This window comes from Stegodyphus dumicola, chromosome 2 (assembly GCF_044657685.1).
Source record: "Stegodyphus dumicola isolate Sdum_Otavi_A_Nest chromosome 2, ASM4465768v1".
In the NCBI taxonomy this organism is placed as follows: Eukaryota; Metazoa; Arthropoda; class Arachnida; order Araneae; family Eresidae; genus Stegodyphus; species Stegodyphus dumicola.
Window position 1 is genome coordinate 55,757,823 of NC_140769.1, and position 21,118 is coordinate 55,778,940.

The window sequence follows — 21,118 nt, forward strand, 5'->3', positions numbered from 1 at the left end:
TTTAATTAAATTACTGAGATATCTCAAAACCCAGGAAATCCCTTAGCCATGATTGCCCGCTTTTATAAAAACCCACATGAATAGAATTGTCAATATGAGCTTCGTTTACCTGTTCGGGCTTTTATCCATGTGGGCTTTTATCCGTCCGAGCTATTATGCATATGATCATTGGGTAATCATGAGAGTAGGTTTTCTTCTGTGGGCTTTATTCGTGTGAAGTTTCATCCAGTGGACTTTTCTGTCAAAGAACGGGCTTTTTTTTTCAGTGATTCAAAATTTTTTCAAAATTTTCAATTCAAATTTTTTTTTGTGTGTGTGTGTTTCTACTTCTCTCAGTAGCGCGCAGCGCAGGGAAGGAAGGCGAATAGTCAATATAAGCGTTGGCCAATACTAAGGCTAGAAGTGGTGGTTGCTTTATTATGATGGCACCTAATACGTGAGTCACCGTTGTCTTCTATGAAGGGATAGACAATTTACATCCATGCCTTTTCAGGGTTGGGATTCGAACCGAAACCCTTCGGTACGGAGTCACTAACCACTTTCCCGTCTGGAAAAGAACTAAAGTTATCGTATACTTTTATCTCCGAAAATACATTTAGGAATCGTCCTGCTTATGTATATCTGTTAAAGAATGACATTGTTATTGTATAATGATTGAGATTTTACTGTTATTTAGGCTCAAACGAAACTCGACCAGCTCGAAATCCAAATATCTACTAGCGAGATGGCGACTTTATCATCTACAGTAGAAGAAATTGCAAGTCCAGTGATTGAATGCGGCCGAAGGATATTAAATACCGTTGGAAGTAAAGAACCGGGAGCTCAAGGTGTCGCTCGAAAGGTAAATTTGCTATAATTCAGCTGTACATGCAATACTAAAGTTATTCTATCATTTTCATAGCAAGTAAACCAATTTTAACACATTTTTGCATTTCTTGGTAGTCTATTTTTTATTTTTAAATGAGCGTAAACTAGTAGCATGATTTCGATAGACATAAGAAGGAAAGCTCATTGATTTTATGGAAAAGACAAAGAAAATATTTTATGTAATTACACTGGCTTAAATTTTACTTTAAGGATTTAGTACGCAAAATGTACATTTTTAAAGTCTAAATTCCTTAAATATTTAAAATGTTCTAAATTAAATGTAAATTCTAGAGAATTAGATTTAAAAAAGGTCTCGTTTTCACAGCGTCATATTAAATTAAAAAGAGAAATAACCTGCTTTTAAACCATGTTAAATCAAATTCATGTAAAAAAAAACGTATAATATATAAATGACTGAAATATTATAATTAAAAAAAATATAAAATGGAAAACATAAAGTAAAGATCTTATATTTGATGGTTTAGCAATAGCTGCAGAATCGATAGTGTCACGTTGATTATTGATGAAAAAAAAGTTTAAGTAGTTGGTAGCAATGTAAAAGCATATTACACCGCAATGAGAGGTGAAAGGACAAAGTCTAGGCTCGGAAATTTCTAGCTTCAAAAAAGGATTAAAATGCTAAATACTTTTCCGAATTCTATAATAGAGCAATTTACCTGGAATCAGCGCTCGGTTATGACATTATGGTAACGTAGATTAAGATTTTTTTCAGAAGGTCTTCCTTCGATCTCATTTTCCATGTTTTCTTAAGACATATGAGGAATTTATTGAGGGACTAGGTCACCGACCTTGTAGGTTTAATGACTGAACAACCCTTGTCTGGTACCTAGTAGTTGCCAACAGGACTTTTGTTTCCTTCATTTCTTAGCCTAAGCAATCGATTTGTGTCGTATTTTCGAGTTTTTGAATTTTTTAATACATGTGAAATTTCATTCTCCGTGCTACGGAAGATTAAAAAATGAAGTTAAAAATGGTCAAGATATTTATAAATAATATTTTTGTTCTTTATTATTTAAAATAGACAATTAAAATGATTAAATTATGAAAATATATTAATTTTATTATTTCTTTTGTTTTCATGCTTTCCTAAGTGCTGTACAGGTAAAACAATGTAATTTTATTTTAAAACGCTACGTTGTATCATTATGAACCAGGATAATCCTTCGTTTTAACAGTATTGCATTTACATTATAACTTCTTTCTTTTAGTAAATGTTATTGTGTTTTACGTTTTCTTCAGAATGCTAGCTGGTGCTTGGTATTTTTGACTATTCTCGTTCATTCATATTTACACTTCATTCATACTTTTTTTCATTGAATTTATTAATTATGGCCACGTATAAAAAAAGTATCTTGCCTAAAAATAGGGTGCTTTTGGGTAGGATTTGCTGAAAGAAAACTGTCAGTTACAGACACGAAGAACAGCTAAAACCAATGGAGTCGTTTTCTCATTTAGTCGCTAGGAAGAGAGAGAAAATAGTCAATCCAGAACAGCTGAGAAATCCAGATAAATGGGCTGTCTTTTTTCTGCATTTAAATTTTAAAGTGGTGTTTACCTTATTAAAAAAAATATTATTCCAAGAAATTTGATATTTTTTTTACATTATAAGAAAGATTACACAGCTAAAAAAACAATAAATATATATTTATTTCCATTAAACAAAATAAAAAACGCGCTGTTTTCTGCAGAATGAAACGATCCAATTATTATTATCTTCAACTAAGCAAAGAACTTTTATTTTTAAATAAAATAAAGCAACGATATTAAGACATTTTTAATGAGGTAAAATAATAGAATTCTAAAATGATTATAATGCATTTTATTAAATATTTTCAGTTAGCGTTTGTAATAAATTTATGATTTTAATGAAAAGAATCAAAATAACGTTGCTAAATGACTTAAATATGTTATACTGTATAAGACAAAGAACCCGAAGAGGGCCAAGCCATGAGAGTGCGTAACTACGTTTGTTTAGAATATTTTTATAAAACTGATATCTTTTATGGCTATGCTAATGATTCCCCAACTATGTACAGTGGCGCCTTGGGGTGCTGTGGGTAGCTTTCCGGCGTTAATATGGTCTACCATAGAAGCATTATATAATATAGCCGTTTATATATTCTACAATAGAAGTGATACTTAATCCACGTATTTCAGAATTTTTCCATCGAATTTTTTGGTGCTGTGATAGAAAGTAAATCTAGTACAAATCACTGTTTCTGAAAAGTACCTATCAGCTTATAAATTCCTTTGAAAATTACTTTCAGAGAGAGGAGTTTGCATAACTGATACATGCATGGTGATAAGCTTCCATAGATTCAAAACCCTTTGACACTTAAACTACATCAAATTTACTCTTCAATGCTTTGTTACATCGAATTTACTAAATACGGGAAAAAAAGGCTTATTCATTCAATTAGCTGCGATTAATTTATTCAGAGATATAATTATTTAGGATATGTACTGGGTATGATTGATTTAGGTATATGTGCATATAGTTTAAAATAATTTTGTAAATTTTTTCTGGATTTACGATTATGGATAAATACGTGTTTCATTCACTTTCTAGAGACATTAGGATTTTTTTTTGAAGCAGGAAAGACGAAAAATTATTAACACCTTAGCCAGGAATCGAACTGCGGACCTCTCGAATACGTGCCCAGCGTACAGACCACCACACCACGAAGGCATGCCAGAAAGGCGGGAGAAATACCTTATATACTCCCCCTTTTAAAGGGCGACTGGGATTTTTAGAGAACCCAAACGCCAAATCCTGGGTGAGTAAATTAGTAAATTATCATCGCCACTACCCTTTTAGTTCGGGCGCCACTGTAGAGACATTAGGATTTTTTTTCGGAAGCAGGAAAGGTGAAACGTTAGCAACACCTTCTTCGGGAATCGAAGCGCAGACCTCTGGAATACGCGCCCAGCGTGCAGACCCCCACACCGCGAAGGGATACCAAGAAGGCGGGAGAAATACTTTATAACTTCTCAATTTAACCAATGTAATAGCATCAACGCCATGATACAACTGTTAGATAGGCCTAACGTTCTGACTGTACGCTAGGAAAAATATCTAATATAAAAATTGTGCTACGAATAAAAATGTTTGGGTACCACTGGGATATGTAATCACTCAAATCAACAAAGTATAACATAATCTACTGCATGCAGTATGTAGTTGCTTTAATGCATGTAGGCTGCATATTTTGTAAAGCACTTTAGACTGATCTATATGTCGTACAAATTTAGCGAAAGGAGCAATTTAAGTATGTATATACTATAACATATATCCTTATGCTATTTATATAAACATATATCGTTACGTTATTTATATAATCAGTGAAAAATTCATCAATCAGTAATCAAAATTTGGGGATAAAAGGAAAATATTTAATTCACTTCATATAAAATTCCTCATTAATGGGGTATCTTTAATTTTATTGCTTCTTTGCATTTTATTGATTTATTTTACACATTTTTGCTATTTTACTAAGTTATTAAATATAATTTCAAGGTTGAGGAGTTGGAAGCTAAGAAGATAAAACTTTTTGATTTATGCAAAGCCAAAGAATCTGTTGCGTTGGAGAGGACTTCAGCTTTCAGAAAGTTTTGTGAGAAATGGGATGAGGTATGAGATTTGATTCTCTTTTCGTTCCTCTTTATGAAATCATGCTGCGTATCAGTTGCTTCATCTGAAATTTGCATTGTCTGTAATCTGTTGTTTATAATATGAAACTGAATTTTTCCCAGCTGATGAAATGGTTGTCCAACAATGGCCAATTCTTTGTCCAGAGGACACGTGATATGGGCACAACTCCGACTGCTGCCAAAACATTTGTTGATCATCATGAGAGTTTGCAGAACGACATGAGGGTAAGTCATAATGAATTTAGTGAATTTAAAACCTTTTTTCATAATTCTTTCGCAGTCACTGATGAGTTTCGTATTAGAGGGTTTACACAAGAATACCTAAATACGAGAATAACTTGAAATTATATGCTAACACACTCAGTATGATAAATTATTTTAATAATTAAACTTCAATCCCTTTATTTTACAAACCAGGTAAATTATTGTTCTAATCCATTTTTGAATTGCTCTTTTTTTTAATTGGGAAAGATTTGACAGGTGATGAATTTATAGTTTAGTAATCTATTCTTCATTAATTTGATCCTTAACCCCTTCGAGCCGGGTAGCGAAAACGCGCGCTTATCGCTGAGGCCGGCAGTGTCTTACGCGAGCGTCTCTCCAGGGCCGGGGGCTTTTTTGCTACTAAGCCTAAATCCACCATGAAATTTCCGAAGTATCAACGCATTGTTTAATAATGCTCTATAGAGTATTTAAACGGCTTATGCTTTATAAATATTTATATATATATATACTTTAATTACCTTATTTCTTGTTTAAATGCATATTTTACACATTTTATTTTAATTACTCACCATTTTATGAATTTTAACATTATGCATCTGAAAACTAAATATATTACTTAAAATTCTCTTTTCGTATGAAAAATTTGAAAACAGGGATCTACACACAGTCCTACGTTACATTCCTTGCACTCGTAATAACTCATTTGCCGTTTTGGAGGATTTTTCCGGGAATGTGAACAAATGAAGCATCGTCGTCTCATTTTCTTATCAGTCTCTTCTGAACAAAGTTTTGGAAAATGTCTTTCAGTTAATCTTTCAGAATCAATATCAGAATTTCAGAATCAATATCTGAAATATTTTGCATCATTTCTGCTATTTCATGCTCTGTTAAACATTTTCGATGCTTCGACATTGCAACGGTAAAAACAAAGAATTCACGTCTAACAAGATCTAATTATTTTCTAAAAACTGAACTGTAAACCGAAATACCCAACGCTTTAGAGCAAATAAAACTTCTCTACTTACAGTAAACAACTACCACGTGCGAATAAAGTGCGATTTAAAGAGACGTCATAAATCACGCCATTCGGAAACATTTATTTCCCCGTTTGTTTATATAATCAAAAACACATGTATGTGAGTCATGCTTCTCTCATTTCGAGTAGAAGGTCTAATATACATGTATCTGAAACCATATGGACATACAGTGCCATCTTGTGGCAGAAATTATAGTTTGAAAAACGTTCCAAAGTACTGGCACAAATACGTGACAGTCGGTAGAGAATGGAACAATCCTCTGGCACGCCTGCGTGTCGGCCGGTAGGTAAGTGCGTTCGTTGCTGGCACGCATACGTGACAGTCGGCGCGAAGGGGTTAAGCAAAAACACCGAGATAAAAAATTGGCTAAATTGTATATATAATATATACATATATATATACATATATATGTATATATAATGTATAATTTGGTACGTTATTATGCTTTACAGATGAAAGGCATGGAAATGGAAGCCTTGTTGAAGACAGTTCCAAATCTAGTTCGCTGCGGAGGCGAGGAAGCGGAAGTAGTGCATAGCAAGTCTGACACTTTGAAGCAACAGTGGTCGCAGCTCAGAATCATGTTAGAAAAAAGAATTTCAATCGCTCAAAGATACTTCGCGTTTTTGAAACTTTCAACGAAGGTAAGTCTGCCTTAAGTATATAGTATTTAATTTCTAAATCATATATACAAGAGTTGAAATTTTAATAGTTGCAACTACTTCTTTACAACTGACATGAAACAGGTATTTTTGTTAAATTTTACCTATCTTCTGTTTATTAACCAGCGTTATACACCGCCCTTTGCCAGTTGGGTGATACTCAGAATCTGTAGCAACACCTGTTTTGTTTGGCTCGCATGAAGCAGATTATTGCCTGAAGATACTCTGTAGCAGTTTGCAAACGAATACTATGTAGTGTTTCTTTCATCTTGGTTTCAAATCGTAGTCACAGAGGCTTAAGTTCGTAGAAAATGAAGCATTTCTCATCCTCATCGATCTATTTACTTAAAATTCTCTTTTCTGGAGTTCATGCTAAAAAAATAAAAGATTTAATTTTTAAAACTGTGTAATGGGAATATATGAAAATTCAATAATGAAATGAAATAATTATTATTTTTTATTATTAAGAGAAGAATTTTATGTCTGATAATAATTTATCTAAACAGTTTAGATATAATAATCCATTAATTATTTTTCATATTATGAAAACACCAATTATTTTTCTCTCTGATTAAAAGAAGAATTTTATGTCGAAAATAAAATAAAATAATAGTAATAAAAAGCTATTGCATTCTTCCTTCCGCGGGCATCCATACAACTTTTACTTTTAAGTAGGAATTTCTATTTCTAGAAATAAAGTAATCTTATTTATTTATTTAATTTGCATTTCAATTAAAATTGCATTGTTAAAAAAGCACTCTTTTTCTTAAAGCCTAAACTTGGCGGCATTTTTTCCTTGGTGATTGTCATTAAAATCGACAAGTACCTATTCTGTTTATATATAATATATTTGCATATTAAATGAAAAAAATAAATGTAATATACTTTTGTAGTAAATGAAAATGTATACGCGTTGTGTTCTAACGAAAACTTATTAGTAATAGCTGTAACTCATGCAAATAACTATTGTAGTGTATAAAGTCTCTTTGGAATGATGATTTTTGAATAATTTAATCGTCTTTTCGAAAATTAAAATTGTTAAAGAACAAGAAACTCAGGTGCTGATATATGGGTATTGTGTCACATGTGCACTGCTGTGCCTCAGCAATGAAGACCAATCAGGAAATGTGTGTCAAGGTCATTAAAATGAAGTAAGCAGCTTAAAAAAGAATCGAAAGCGGCAGGTGGGAAAGACTATTAATTTGATGTATTTGAGCAGCGGGAAATTGACTTCAGCTTATTACTCAGACCAGTTCTTTCATGCTAAAATTGAAAACGTGCTAAAGCTGATTAGTGAAGGAAGTGAAATCCAAGCTTACGAAAAATAATTCATTAAATAGGCATTTTGAGAGCAAAATTGAGTAAAATGAGGAAGTACGCTTATGAGGATTTGACAGTTCTGTATATGAAATCTCAAATTACAATCTATATGCTGATATATACGTTTGCGAGTCTTCTTCGTAGCAGTCTAAGTTCAGTTTCTTACTGATTCAGAAGTCAAACAACAAAAATCAGCGTTAATTCACAAAATTTTCACAGGACTACTTCTGAATTCAGATTCTTAGTCAGCACATCTTCAATCGAGTTGTCGTGTTGAAATGTTACTGGAAATTTTCTGACGGTATCACTGTTGCTACCTTCAATCAGCATCATTTTTTAATGCCTCTAAATTACTCGTAGTTTCTCACTAACAATTCTGAAAGTGGTTTTGGTTCACTTTGAACATTACTTCTGGCCTTTTTGTTGGAGGAAATTTAATCTTCTTACTGCGTATGTTGCGTCTACTGCGTACAACACAAACACGGAATTCCGCGAGACATCCGTCATAACTGGACATCCCTTTGCTGCAATTGGGCAGTTTTAAAGTTTTATTCTTATTATTAACACGTTTAAATTCTGTTTTGTGCAACATATAGTAGAAGCGGTCCGCTATATTTTTATGTAAGAAAATAATATAAGTTTGACCTTAAGGTGCATAACCTAAAAGGTTATGATGCTCCGAACATATGGTCAATGCGTTCCACTTTATATAATACATTCATTTTTGTATAATTAGATTAAAAATCTGTAAACTGTTACTTGCGGTTGATCGTTTGTAAATAAAATCTAATTTGTTTTCAAAATTTTTGCCTGAATAGTTATTATAAACACTACTCATTTTTATTATTTTGTTGTCTCATACGTGTTCTATTATGCGTCGTTCTCATGCTTTGATTTGAAAATGTATCGATCGTAGAATATTCTATCTATGGTCACATAGTGCTTCGAATTCACAAATCAATGACTTAACAATCACAAAATTTTTAAAAGCAGCACATCTTTAGAATTCCTGAGAGAGTGTTAAGCGTTGCCATGCATTTCGTTTTAGTAGTGTTCAGTTTTCTTAATAAGATGACCAACTTTTTGTGTTCGTCGTTGTCAACTTTTATTTTTCAAATCTTTTATTTATTTGTTTGTACTTCGTACTAGGAAGTATTGTAATCATTCCGGGTATCATATTCCGGTATAGGAAGTATTGTAAAAAATTCCGGGTATCATATTTCAACGAAAATACTTCGTTCTTTACTTCGTACAAGGAAATATTGTAATCACAAAAAATTCCGGGTATCATATTTCAACGAAAATACTTCGTTCTTTACTTCGTACAAGGAAATATTGTAATCACAAAAAATTCCGGGTATCATATTTAACTCAAAAACGAGTAGCCTCAGAACGTTGAAATTTCGAATGTAGGACTGCTGTAACATATACTTTTGGACCTCCCTTTTTGATTGCAATCGGCCGCACCAAAAGTATATAAATATGTCTTTACTGATAATTTATCAGCAGCTTAATGCGCGAAAATTCTATTATATATATATATCAATATATATTAATATTCTATTATATATATATATATTATATATATATATATAATATATATATATATAATATATATATATAAATATAGAGCGGGTATATATATAAATATATATACCCGCTCTGTTACTCGGTTCCGTGAGCTCAGTTTTTTTTTCCTTATATGCTGGTAAAATATGCAAAATTGTTGTTGTTGAATTGTTGAATTATATTGTTCTTATCTTCTGGTTATTGTTTTTATGTCTTTAGTTAATCTGCATGCAATAGCTGTAGAATTATCAACAATTTAAAAATTGTTTAAATGCGGCTGAGCCTGATTTTTCTAACCATAGCAGTCGCATTTATTCACATTTGAAACAGCAGAACAGTGAAAGGCTTTCTGCTCCTTAAGCGTCTTTTTGCCGAGTGGGCCCAAAAGGAAACTTTTAGTTTCGTAGACCGAAAAATCAGCCTTTTTTACGCAGGAAGTCTAATTTTAATTGTACTTTCTTTTAATTTGTTTTAAATGTATTTGGTGTTTTCTGTTTTTCTATATCTTTCGATTTTTAATGAAGATATTTTGAGTTTTTATGTATTTTTACCCTGCCGCAAAGTGAAAACTGAATTTATTGAATGAGAAATATATCTCTAATGAAATTTGAGGAAGTAAATGTTTTGTATTAGCAGCAAACATTGTCGCCAGTCTATCTCGGATAGAGGAGAATGTTTACGAGTAGCGCATGCGCATTAGGCAAGCGGCGTCTGTGAAAAACTGCTTCTTTTCTATTTGTTTAATTTCTTTTATACATTGTTTTAGATTTATTATAGTATTTAAATAGAACATGTGGCAACGATTAGATATCTTCACATGGTATAATTTCTGTGCATTCTGAGCTATAAAATCAATGAGATGTAACGCTTTTAAGTGAACCTAGTGCCAAGTGTAGCTATAGTAAATAAATATAGTGAATTTTAAAGAGTTCATTTATTCTATTATGGTTTATGCGCTATCGACGAATTAGATTTAATTCAATTCAATAAGCTTAAATGAAATGCAGGAAGAAATGCGTATAATTTAATATTCCGTACAAGGAAGTCATGTGATGTATACATAAGTTTTTTTTTATTATTTTAGCTTTATTGAACATCACTTACGTCACATAAAATTCAAGAACAAAATCAGAAAATCTTTATAATTAACATATGTTTAGCATTTCCAGTAGAATTTTAATTGTTGCTGTATATATATTTTTTAAAATCCGCCATATCTATATTTCGTATATTGTTCTTTTTTGAATAATACCTAGCGATAACATTTAGTGCCAGCATCTTTTATTTGAAAATTGGATCGACGCAAAAGTGAAAGGAACAGAAAATTGAGGATTGACACTTATAATTTTAATTGCTTTGTGAGGTGGTTTATATTATATTTACTAATATTTATTTTAATTTGTTAGCCTTTCCTATCATTTCATTTCGCTCGTGCTTCCTATCCAAGATGTAAATGAATTAGGATGAGCGTGAGTGTATTTAAACTGAAGTAGGGAAAAGGTTAGTCAGAGTGTGTTTCGTTATTGAATGCGTACGTTGCTGTTTTTACCAACTATTTGAATTCTGAATCTCGGCTTCGCATTCTTGCCGCCGAAGTCTAATATTACGCCGTTGTGGGTTTCTGAGTCAACCTGCTTGGTTAAATTAATTTGTGTAGTCTTGAACTGCTAGATTAACTTTAAATTTAATTTAGTTTACCGTTATCTTTAGTTTTATATCCATAAGTGGATGATAGATTTGGAAGCACAAAGATTGTGCTGTGTGTAAGTAATTGAGTTCAATAACAGGGAACCGGGAAAGAGTGTAATAATACCGGGGAAGGCTGTAAATAATCCCCGGTTGTATTCATCTTCTAGTCTTAGAAGTCGATAAAAAAATTTGAAGTCGGTCTAGTAGCACTTTATGCTAGCCAAGAAAACTAGATCTTGTGACTTCAAACTAGAGAGCTCGTCTTCATAATGAGATTATTCCCGTTGCATTTAGCATAATTCGAAGAATACATTTAATGCTTATAAATATAATGTATTTGTTCTCAAACACTTACTTATTTTAAATACTAAATTAGAGAAGTTTTGGATTATCTCATAATCCAAAACTTCTCTAATTTTCACAGAAGTGTGATAGTATTTATCAAGAGGATGAAAATTTGCCATAGAACATGAGGTCGCAAACACTTTTAGCGGGAAAAATCATGAAGGGTGTGACGTCGAATGGAACAAAAGGGGCCAATAATTAATCGGAAAACATGTAGACGTTAAACAGGCTTACTTTGCATCACGGTTCAACGTCAGAAAGGGGAAAACGAGACAGTGTTACAGGAATTGTTCGAATTTGCGGCCGCGAAGCTTATTAATTTAGCCTGAAGCTACCTACCACCGACGGACGAAGTATTGCCGAACACGTTGAAACATCCCGGCGTGCTGGCGATGTCTGCTGAAGAGAAGATAATCCCTCGTGCTGTCAGAGCCTCTAGTGCAGTCATGGAGGTAGGAAGTTAAGACCTTTCTTACTTCCATGAGTGCTGTGGTGACGAACCTTTTTGGAGCCGCGTGCACAGAACCTATTTTTTTTGGGGGGGGGAGCGGTGCTCAAAACCTCTTTGATTAAATCCCCATCGGTGAACGGTTTACCATATTTTGCAAGCACAGTGAAATTTGAAACCTGGCCGTAGTTAGGTGATTTGTTTTAGAAACATAATTGCAAAAACCAACTTTCTGGTAATTATAATTCCTAAATTTACCTTCAATAAACACCTTCCGTTCAGCTTCATCAAGTTCGGGAACAATTTTGTGGTTGGTATTAAAGTGCCGTTTGACGCTAGATGTGCGAGACACAATACTTTCTCCGCACAGAATGTATAATGCTTTCCTATTGTGTTCAATATCTCCAAATGATTCTATCTAGGTCTCTTGAAATCATCTTCCACTATCAATGTTTAATTTTGCCACTTTCGCTGGGGTCATTTGTGAGGGTTCAAGACTGTTAAACCGTTCAAAACCGGGACAGCAGTATCTGTTCACCCGGCCATCTCTTTGCTAAACTTCTAACTTTAGATTTTATATACTTCTTTTCGGCTTTATTGGGCTTATTTTGGATGAGCGCATGTGAATAAGCTTGGTTTCCCTACTAAGCTTTCGTGTTTTGCTGTATTATCAAATTGCATGTTTTTACATTATATTTCTACATTCCGTTTAAGATATTAAATTATAATTATTCATAAGTTACCTCAAAATGCTTAGATCTGAAAACTGGAATCTATTTAACAATGAAAGCATTAAAACTCACTGGCAGGCTCCAATAAATTTGAATTCGTTTAGCAGACATTAGCTGCTTCAACTTTGGCGTATTCTTTGCCATGTAACAAGTAATATGATTGGCCCAAACAATTGAAACGTCATAAGTTGGATCAATAAATATGTATGTCCTTTCTATGGCGATATATGAAAATCTTATATCTAGGCTTAGTCCCTATGCTAGTGGCATTATGCGTAAGTAAGTAAGATGTTCAAGAACAGAGTAAAACACTTATTTAAATTACATAGTGTCATTTTATTGTAATTTTTGATTAAGGATATTTTAGTCGCGTGCCGACTGAAGAAGCTGTGCGTTCCGACTGTGGCTAGTCGTCATTACTGCTCTAGTGTATCCACAGGTGTCTCGTATAAATGGTTTCTGCTCGACCCCGGTATTCCTATTCTTCGTATTTGTTTGGCCACGTTCTTCATCAGGCTCAATGGCTTCGTCGTCGCCTATTTTTGCGATTTTCACCCATTGAATGTGGCTTGCGACTCCATGCTCTATGGTAGTGCTTTATCCTCCCTATGTTTGCTATCATCCCTCTGAATTTGTCGAATTCAGAAACACCCTGTATATATATAGTTTCATAAGAATTTAAAATTTTAATTTTAATTTAAATTTGCTTTATACGAATAGAGAATGTTTGTTAAATTCATATATATACCAATTTGTTTTCAGAGTTTTAAGTAAAGTACCATATCCGGTTTACCAATTTTAAGCCAAATATAATATGTGGTTCCTTTGATATAAAAGTCTTGAGTACTAAAACTGAAAATTTTTGGATTAAATAATAAAAAAAATTTTTATTGAAAGTATGGGCTTTAAGAAGTATGGGTTACCTCCGTTTATCCAATTTACCCAAAATCTAATGAACTTTTTGTATGAATGTAGGTTGGTTTGGCTTATTTAATTATGGCTAAACACACTACAGCTATCTGCCTAGCCAGTCCGTTCGCGGCATTCGAACCTCGGACCTAACTACCAGTGTTCAGGGGCTTTACCGCTTGGCCGCTGATGGGCTATATGAATGTAGAAGGTTGAAATATGGAAAATGGAAATTTTTGGAAGTTTCATGTAAGAATTATTATGGACGAAAAATTCGTCACTCACAGACAGACATACATCATTCAAAAAAAAAAAAAAAAGTGTTGTGGGAACCCTAATATGTGCTTATTCACTGAAAACTTACTGTCGAATGTTTATACATTCCATACATTCCCTCCTTTACTTATGTATACATAGGTTGGCAGATGGCAACTTCATAATGCTAAGATGAGCATCTGAGTTAAACATGAAAGAAGAATATAAGTATAAAAACAGATAAATTCTTAATACGTGACGTAAACTAAAATATATTATATCTACTGAATTCCATTGAAACAATTCTGATTAAATGATAAAATTCTGTTTCTGTTTAATACCTAAATTGATTAAAATTGGTCTTTTTTCCTAAGTAGTTCAGAGTTGCAGAAAGTTTCTCAAACATGGGCTATCCTACAACATGAGAGGCATTATGAGATCTTCACTACAGACCGAGAAAATAGATTCATTTTCAGCCCTTATAAAATAAATATGCATAAATCGAAAGTGACTGAATCTAAGGCGAGTTAAAAAGGATTTCCTTTTTGCGGTTAATAACTGGAAGGAAATGATAAAAATATTGTGGGACTTTCACGGGAAACAATAAGTTTTCGATTTTACTAATTTAGGTTAGTTTACTGGTCTAAATATGTTATTATTAGCCCAAAGGTGCAATTTGCCCAAAAAGGGCTATTAATTTGCGTCGTCCACTATAAAACGATTTTCTCTTTTCAAATTGTTGCCACCAAATATTAGAACCCTGCATGATATTTAAAGAAATTAAATAATGATCTGCATGAGTGTATGTATGTTTCTCGCACTGTGATAAAACAATGGTACCTAGAGACATCAAATTTTGAATAACGTAGTCCTTCACTCTAATCTGGGCATTTGAAGGCTCGAATTTAGAATTTGTATTTTGTTTTATTGTATATTCCATATTTTGTAAAACTTTAGCAAATTTTTATTAAACAAACTCAACGATTTCAAAGCGAGCAATGGCAACACTGTACGAAAAAAGGAAAAAAAAAATCTTTATCTCCAGCGCGCGAGACTATGTATCGGAAATTCTAAAGATTTGCTCTTTGAAATATTATGTGATATTGCTGTTGAACTGAATTTTATGGTTTAAGTGCGAAGAACATGATATTTAGTAAATAAAGTTAACTCACAAAACGTTAAAAAACGCCCCTTTGGGGATAGTATAAAATCTGAAAGCTTTCGGATTTTTTTTTTTTTTTTTAATTTTTATTTTTATATTTTATACTATTTTAGCTTAGATTACCAAGCTAAAATTATTTTAATAATTTAAATTCTGCAAGTAATTCTAATGATGATCTTGATGATACTTCAGATACTGATAAAAATTAGCGAGCTTGAAAGATGCCTTTTTTATTCCCCGTAAACAATATTTTAATGTTAGCTATCTACGTTTAAAATCTGTAATTTTCTTAAGCATTCAAAATGCCAAATGTTTTGTGTAAAGTCTTGCAATTTGTTTGGCGAATAACACAAGTAAAGTAGGTGTTATCCCAGGTAAATAAATGAAAAATTATTTCGATCATCTTTTTAATTTAATTAATTTACTAATATTTCTTTGGATGTGTTATAAGATTTTCCCAAAATAAACAGGAATCAGTTGCATTTTATAAAACTCATAAATTTAGAAAGATGATTTTGAATTAGGAAATCAGCATTAATCAGAGAGAAGAGCAAAACAGTTTGACTTTTAATCGTCGCGAAACTAAGGATGAATGTCTTTTATTTCTATCTCAAAAGAACACTGAAATTGACTCGAATATGTCAAAGGAAAGCCTTAATTTCGCAAAGTAAGAGAAATAATTCTTTATTTTATAGCTTATTAAAGTTTTGCTCGCTTTGCGAATGCGTTTGTGCAAGGATCCCTGCCGCTGCGTTCAAACCGTAGCATAAATACATCACCAGTGTCACGGTAGGAACTTGGTTGTAAAGCAGTGCTATAACACGAATTAAATGCGTAAACTGTGAACTGACGATAAAGCTTTTGTTGCGGGAGCTCAAAGATTTCAGGTTTGAGGGACCTTGTGGTCCTTGTTTCCACAAGGGACCTTGTGGAAACAAAATTTAATACAAATTTTGTGTGTGCGGGGGCAGATATGTTAGGATTTTCTGATCTTACCGCTTTTGAAGCTTAAAAGGTGTTCAATTTTAAATCGTAATATGTGACCCCCCCCAAAAAAAAATGGGTTTTGGTGTGGTAATAGAGTATTTTGTTCACTTCAAATATCCGTTAAAGACAAACATCGGAAATTTAGGTTTGTGGGGATATTTCACAGCTTATTCGAAAAGAGTATCAAATATACGGAATTTTATTTTTGCGGGATTGCTATGGCTTAGATTTGATCTCCATAGAACTAAGCCGTACTAACCACACACCTTGATGTACTAACTTAAATAAACTCGCTGGCGTAAACATCAAGCGGTAATTGGAGCCTTTAACTCGCTAATACATATCTGCCAATGTGATCTCAATATAGGAATCATACTGAGGTTGACACCGATAAGAGAACTTTAGAGGAAATGAAAAAAAAAAATCTGTCATTTATTGCATCTTGAAATAATAAAAACCGCCCCTTTATTCGCGCATGACTGATTGTTCAAATTAAAAAAATTGTTAACTTAGTTAAATTTTTAAATTCAAAATTTCACATATTTTTAGTTATAACTGTTTATTGTTATTAGCTATTTGTATAATTCCTATAAATGTAATTTTTTACTTTATTCTTTTTTTGGTGTCAAAGATTACTCTTACATTCTAGTTTAACATTCACAAAATAAAACTTCACATACGAATTCTGTTTAATTGTCAGTTAGTAAGTACTTAATAAGGAAATAGCTGAATGAATGATCCATGGATATTATTATTTTTAGATTTCTAAAGAAATGGATGAACTGGAGAGGTTAGTACGACAAGCCATTGATTCTGGGAAACAATCAAATTTCCGTGGCATTGAAGAGAAACAAATCGCCCTGAAGCAAGATATAATGCAGTTAAACAACAATGGGAAGAATTTTCTAGACGATGCTCGAAAAGTAAGTTAAATTTTATTGTACTTTTATTCAGCGCTAGGCTAATTGGAAAATATTTATTGCTTTTCCTAGCAATCGTGTGTTAGTATATATGTTAGAACTTTTAAATTATTTCTAATTATCATGAATTTTGAGTGCGTTATTTTGTTACGAAATGACAAAGAGTGCGTTATGTTTATCATAAGAACAGAGTTAAATACTTCTTTAACTTCCTTCTCTAACGTCCATTAATTTCTCAAAGCTGTGATTAAAATGAAAAGCTATATTAGCCGAATTTTTGTGATATTGTATTTTCTTGTTTTTGTAGGTGGATGATATGTATCTGAATATGTCTCAACCGATTTCTACTGTGGAAGATATCTTAAATCGCTTGGAAATGAGAAACATCTCAATTAGCACTCAATGGTTAAATTATCAAAATGAACTAAGTGCTATCAAAGAGACCGAACTACAATGGGAACACCTTGTGAAAGATTCTCACAGAGTAAGTTAATTTCAATTTACTTTAGCATGAATTGCGCTTAGTAGATTTGTTTATCAGAACAGAAACCTGGGTAGAGGGTGTTTCAGACACGCGTTCAAAACTTTTGTCTTTTGAAACATCGGTGATAAACTCATATTTGGACTGCGAATAGCGTGATACAGTTAGGTTATTGCAGACTGGTTATGTGAAAGTAATTTGCAGAAAAATTAAAAATAGGAACTTTTGTGCGGAATATCTTTAATATAATGTTTAATTAAGAAAAGCGTATTTCAAATAGAGTTAAATTAGGTATTGATATCTCTCAAAGCACTAATGTAATGACAAAAAATATTTCCTGATTTGTATTTTTGTCCTATTGTATAAGAAATATAATGGAAGAAAACCTAATATATAAAATTCTCGTGTCACAGTGTTTGTAACAATACTCCGAAACGGCTTGACCGATTTTTATGAAATTTTATATGTATATTCAGTAGATCTGAGAATCGGTCGTAATCTATTTTTCATACCCATAAGTGATAAGGGTTTAGTGCAAGTGACAATGATACTGGTTTATGTTATTGGTACTAAACTCATTTACAGTATATACTTAATTACTCCGTTCCAAATATTTGGACGTATAACAAACGAACTTTGCCAATAAAAAGTAAAGAGAAAATAATTCATCCGTTCTTATAAAGAAGTCAAACTGTTATTATTATAACACTGCTTAGTGCTAAAATACAAATGCAATGAGTGAAATATATACTGCATATAAATGAAGCACTGCACATGATGCTGCGCATGAATGTTTTTCTGCTGTATAGATAAAAAGCAATTTTTTTAACGTGCTCTAACGTCTCTGATCTTTGCTAATCGATTTTACCTCCTTAGGAACGTTCCGATTTAATAACATCTTTGTTTTTCACAGTCATAGACACCAGCATACTTGGCAGTAGTCAAATCCGGGATACATATACCATCTTCATACCTTCCCCCATCCCTCCAACAATTTCATTTTCACCTTTGTGGTGATCCTAATAGTTTTCTTTGCTGTTTTACTTTTCTCATTAACTTTCTTAAACCTCATTAGTAATGAATTTGCAAACAATTATGTGGGAAAGATACAAAATCATTTGAAAATTGAGAGTTATAACGCGGCTTGTTTACTGAATATTAGCAACAGGCTTACTAACGCTCATGAGGAGTCGTGGCGTTGTTTCGAAAAAGGTAAACAAGTGTGCAGTGCGCCAAGACTCATCAACTTGAGCGACTCATCAAACATGCCTAGCATTCCAAACAAATCTCGTATACCCAATAAAAAATTTCGCGTACATACAGAACGTGTATCAAGTTGGATGGTTGCTACTGCATATCTTATTTAAAAGGTTTCCTTTTTTTTTTTAAGGTCAGCTGGTATGCAATAATTAGATTTTAGATTTTCACATAATAATAAACAATGCCCATTAGGAAGTGCATCTGCTTGAAGTTTTCTTATGTGGTCTTTTTAGAATTTATTGGGTACTTCTAATCTTGAAATGTTATAGTATTATGTTCATTGACTCGGCCATCTTTTATTTAATGGAATATAAAAACACAGACTCTATTGCAAATGAAATGAAAATATATCCTGATCGGGCTCATTTAGAAATAAATTTATTGAATCCGTCCCTTTGATGTATTGATAGGAATATAATTCTTAAAGCTGAGATAGGAACTGATTGATTTAGTACTAAGCTACTAAAAATAACGTAGAACAACCTTTGAAACTGTGCCTTAAGTAAGAGCATCCAGTGACTTTAATTCAGATCCTTTTTCGCTTTCCTTACTTATTTGCCACCGTTGTTTTAGATGATACATAAATCGTATTAAGACATTTCGCGTCCAACCATAATTTCCGCGTGTGTATTCATGTATTGTTATTTATATGTCTCGTTTAATTGTTTTAAAATGTGAGATTTCTTTTTCAGGTTATAAAATGTGTTAATGAGCTGGAGCGTAAAATGTTTCCCGTGATTCCTCAAGAATTAAATAGAGTGGAGTCCATTTTGTCTTTTCTTGAAAATCGTATGTCAGTTCTTTTACCACAGATCAAGGTACATTGCTTCCTTCTCGGTATTATTTACATTTGTGTGATCGTTAGCTATGTGGTTGTAACAGATCTACTTAACTTTTTAATGTAATTTTCCCTTAATTTATAAAATTTAATAATGTTTACTTATTTCAAATTTTTGTGTTAAATTAATTGGTTTACCGTAATAAAAGTTTTCTATTCGCAGGGATGTTTCTTGAAATACTACAATATAACATTTGTTGCAACAGCATTAGTAACAGTGAATTATATTTCATTTTGAATGTATCGGCAAATCACTGAATGCCTTACGTGAACGCTTCTAGCTTAATGATTTTACAATGAATTAAAATTATTATATTTTTATATCTAAATTAAGTCAAAAATTTAAAATAAATGTTAATGCATTTTTTAGTTTTTTTTTTAGGTTCCATAGTTTTCCTTTTAGGATACTGAATTTTTAAAACTCTTCATCATTATTAATTTCTCAGTTTGTTTCATATTTTTTATTAATTTGATTTACAAACATGTAGCTAAAAATGCATGCACATTACTTTACTTTGCACTGAAAATAATGAAGTATATGGTAACTTTTAGTATGTTGTAAGTTTCCATGTTAATGGCAAGATAATATATTTTTTTTTCTAGTCTGTCCAAGGGGAAATCGATAATTTCTTGAAGAGATCCGAGAATCTTAATCCTAAAGATGATACGCACAATGAAGGACGCCAAATGCTACAGCAACTGCAAAATGTAAATCAAGGATTCCAGAAGAAACTGACAGACTATCAAATCTTAGTTTCCATGATGACAGCATACTTCCGGAATTTTGAAGAGGTATTGAAATATTATGTTACGATAAAATATGATTATGATACGATAAAATATAATACACTGTAGCTACTGAACATTTTCAGTGTTGAATAGCTGTGTTAGTTTACTTGTTCCGAAACTAGCTCATCACAGGTTGCACTTTAAGTAATTATTTTTTCGGTTTAATAATACCAACACATATATTCTCTTATGCTAGAAAGTCATCTCTTTCCTAAGCATGGAAATAGGCATTTGAAAGTTATATTTCCTTGGATAAACTCTTTAAAATAATTTTCCGCTAGAATCCACTTAATTGCTGCGCCTCAGTAACTTTTAGATATGATAATTTTCAGTATTTTTAAAATTCATTAGGTGGATATATTCAATTCTTATTAAATAACCAACTCCAGATGGTATGGAATTAAATTTTTATAAGCTGAATTTAAATTTTTGAAATATTAATCATGATTTCCTAATTAGTTACTGTGGAGCTCTAATAAAGAAATAATGATTTAGATGCTTTGAAATGTTTAAATTATAAAATTAATATGTTATGAACGTCATGAATTATTGTAATCTTCATTGCATAAGCTGTTTTGATTTTTAATATTATATGTACCGATATTTAAACCAATAATTATTAAAACGAAGGACGATTATAACGAACTATTCACGTAATATCCTAAAATCAAATGACTTTTCATCTGCGATGGATAATTTAAAATGATTATTCCGTAACACGAAAAAGGGTTAAGAAGGTTAGACTAGCAGCAATGGCGCTATTTAATTTTCTATAGAGCATTTTGCATGTTGGACCAACCTTTTACCAAAGACATTTAAGGAGCGACTTACTTTCAGCGCTTAATGTATTGTATATCACGAACACGCATATCATATATATAATATGTATATCACGAACACGAAAAAAGGTTAAGAAGATTAGACTAGCAACATGCGCCCTTTCTAATTTTCT

At 32.2% G+C, this 21,118-nt stretch overlaps 1 protein-coding gene across 1 annotated transcript in view; it reads left to right on the forward strand.

Annotated features, from left to right (window-relative positions):
• Nucleotides 1-21,118, forward strand: part of LOC118183992 (uncharacterized) — a 543,427-nt gene that overhangs the window by 131,788 nt on the left and 390,521 nt on the right. Inside the window, exons 9-16 of the mRNA XM_085809921.1 lie at nt 677-841; nt 4,406-4,519; nt 4,642-4,764; nt 6,254-6,445; nt 16,640-16,801; nt 17,106-17,282; nt 19,232-19,357; nt 19,981-20,169. Coding sequence (XP_085666047.1) covers nt 677-841; nt 4,406-4,519; nt 4,642-4,764; nt 6,254-6,445; nt 16,640-16,801; nt 17,106-17,282; nt 19,232-19,357; nt 19,981-20,169 — 1,248 coding nt within the window. The remainder of the gene's footprint in view (nt 1-676; nt 842-4,405; nt 4,520-4,641; nt 4,765-6,253; nt 6,446-16,639; nt 16,802-17,105; nt 17,283-19,231; nt 19,358-19,980; nt 20,170-21,118) is intronic.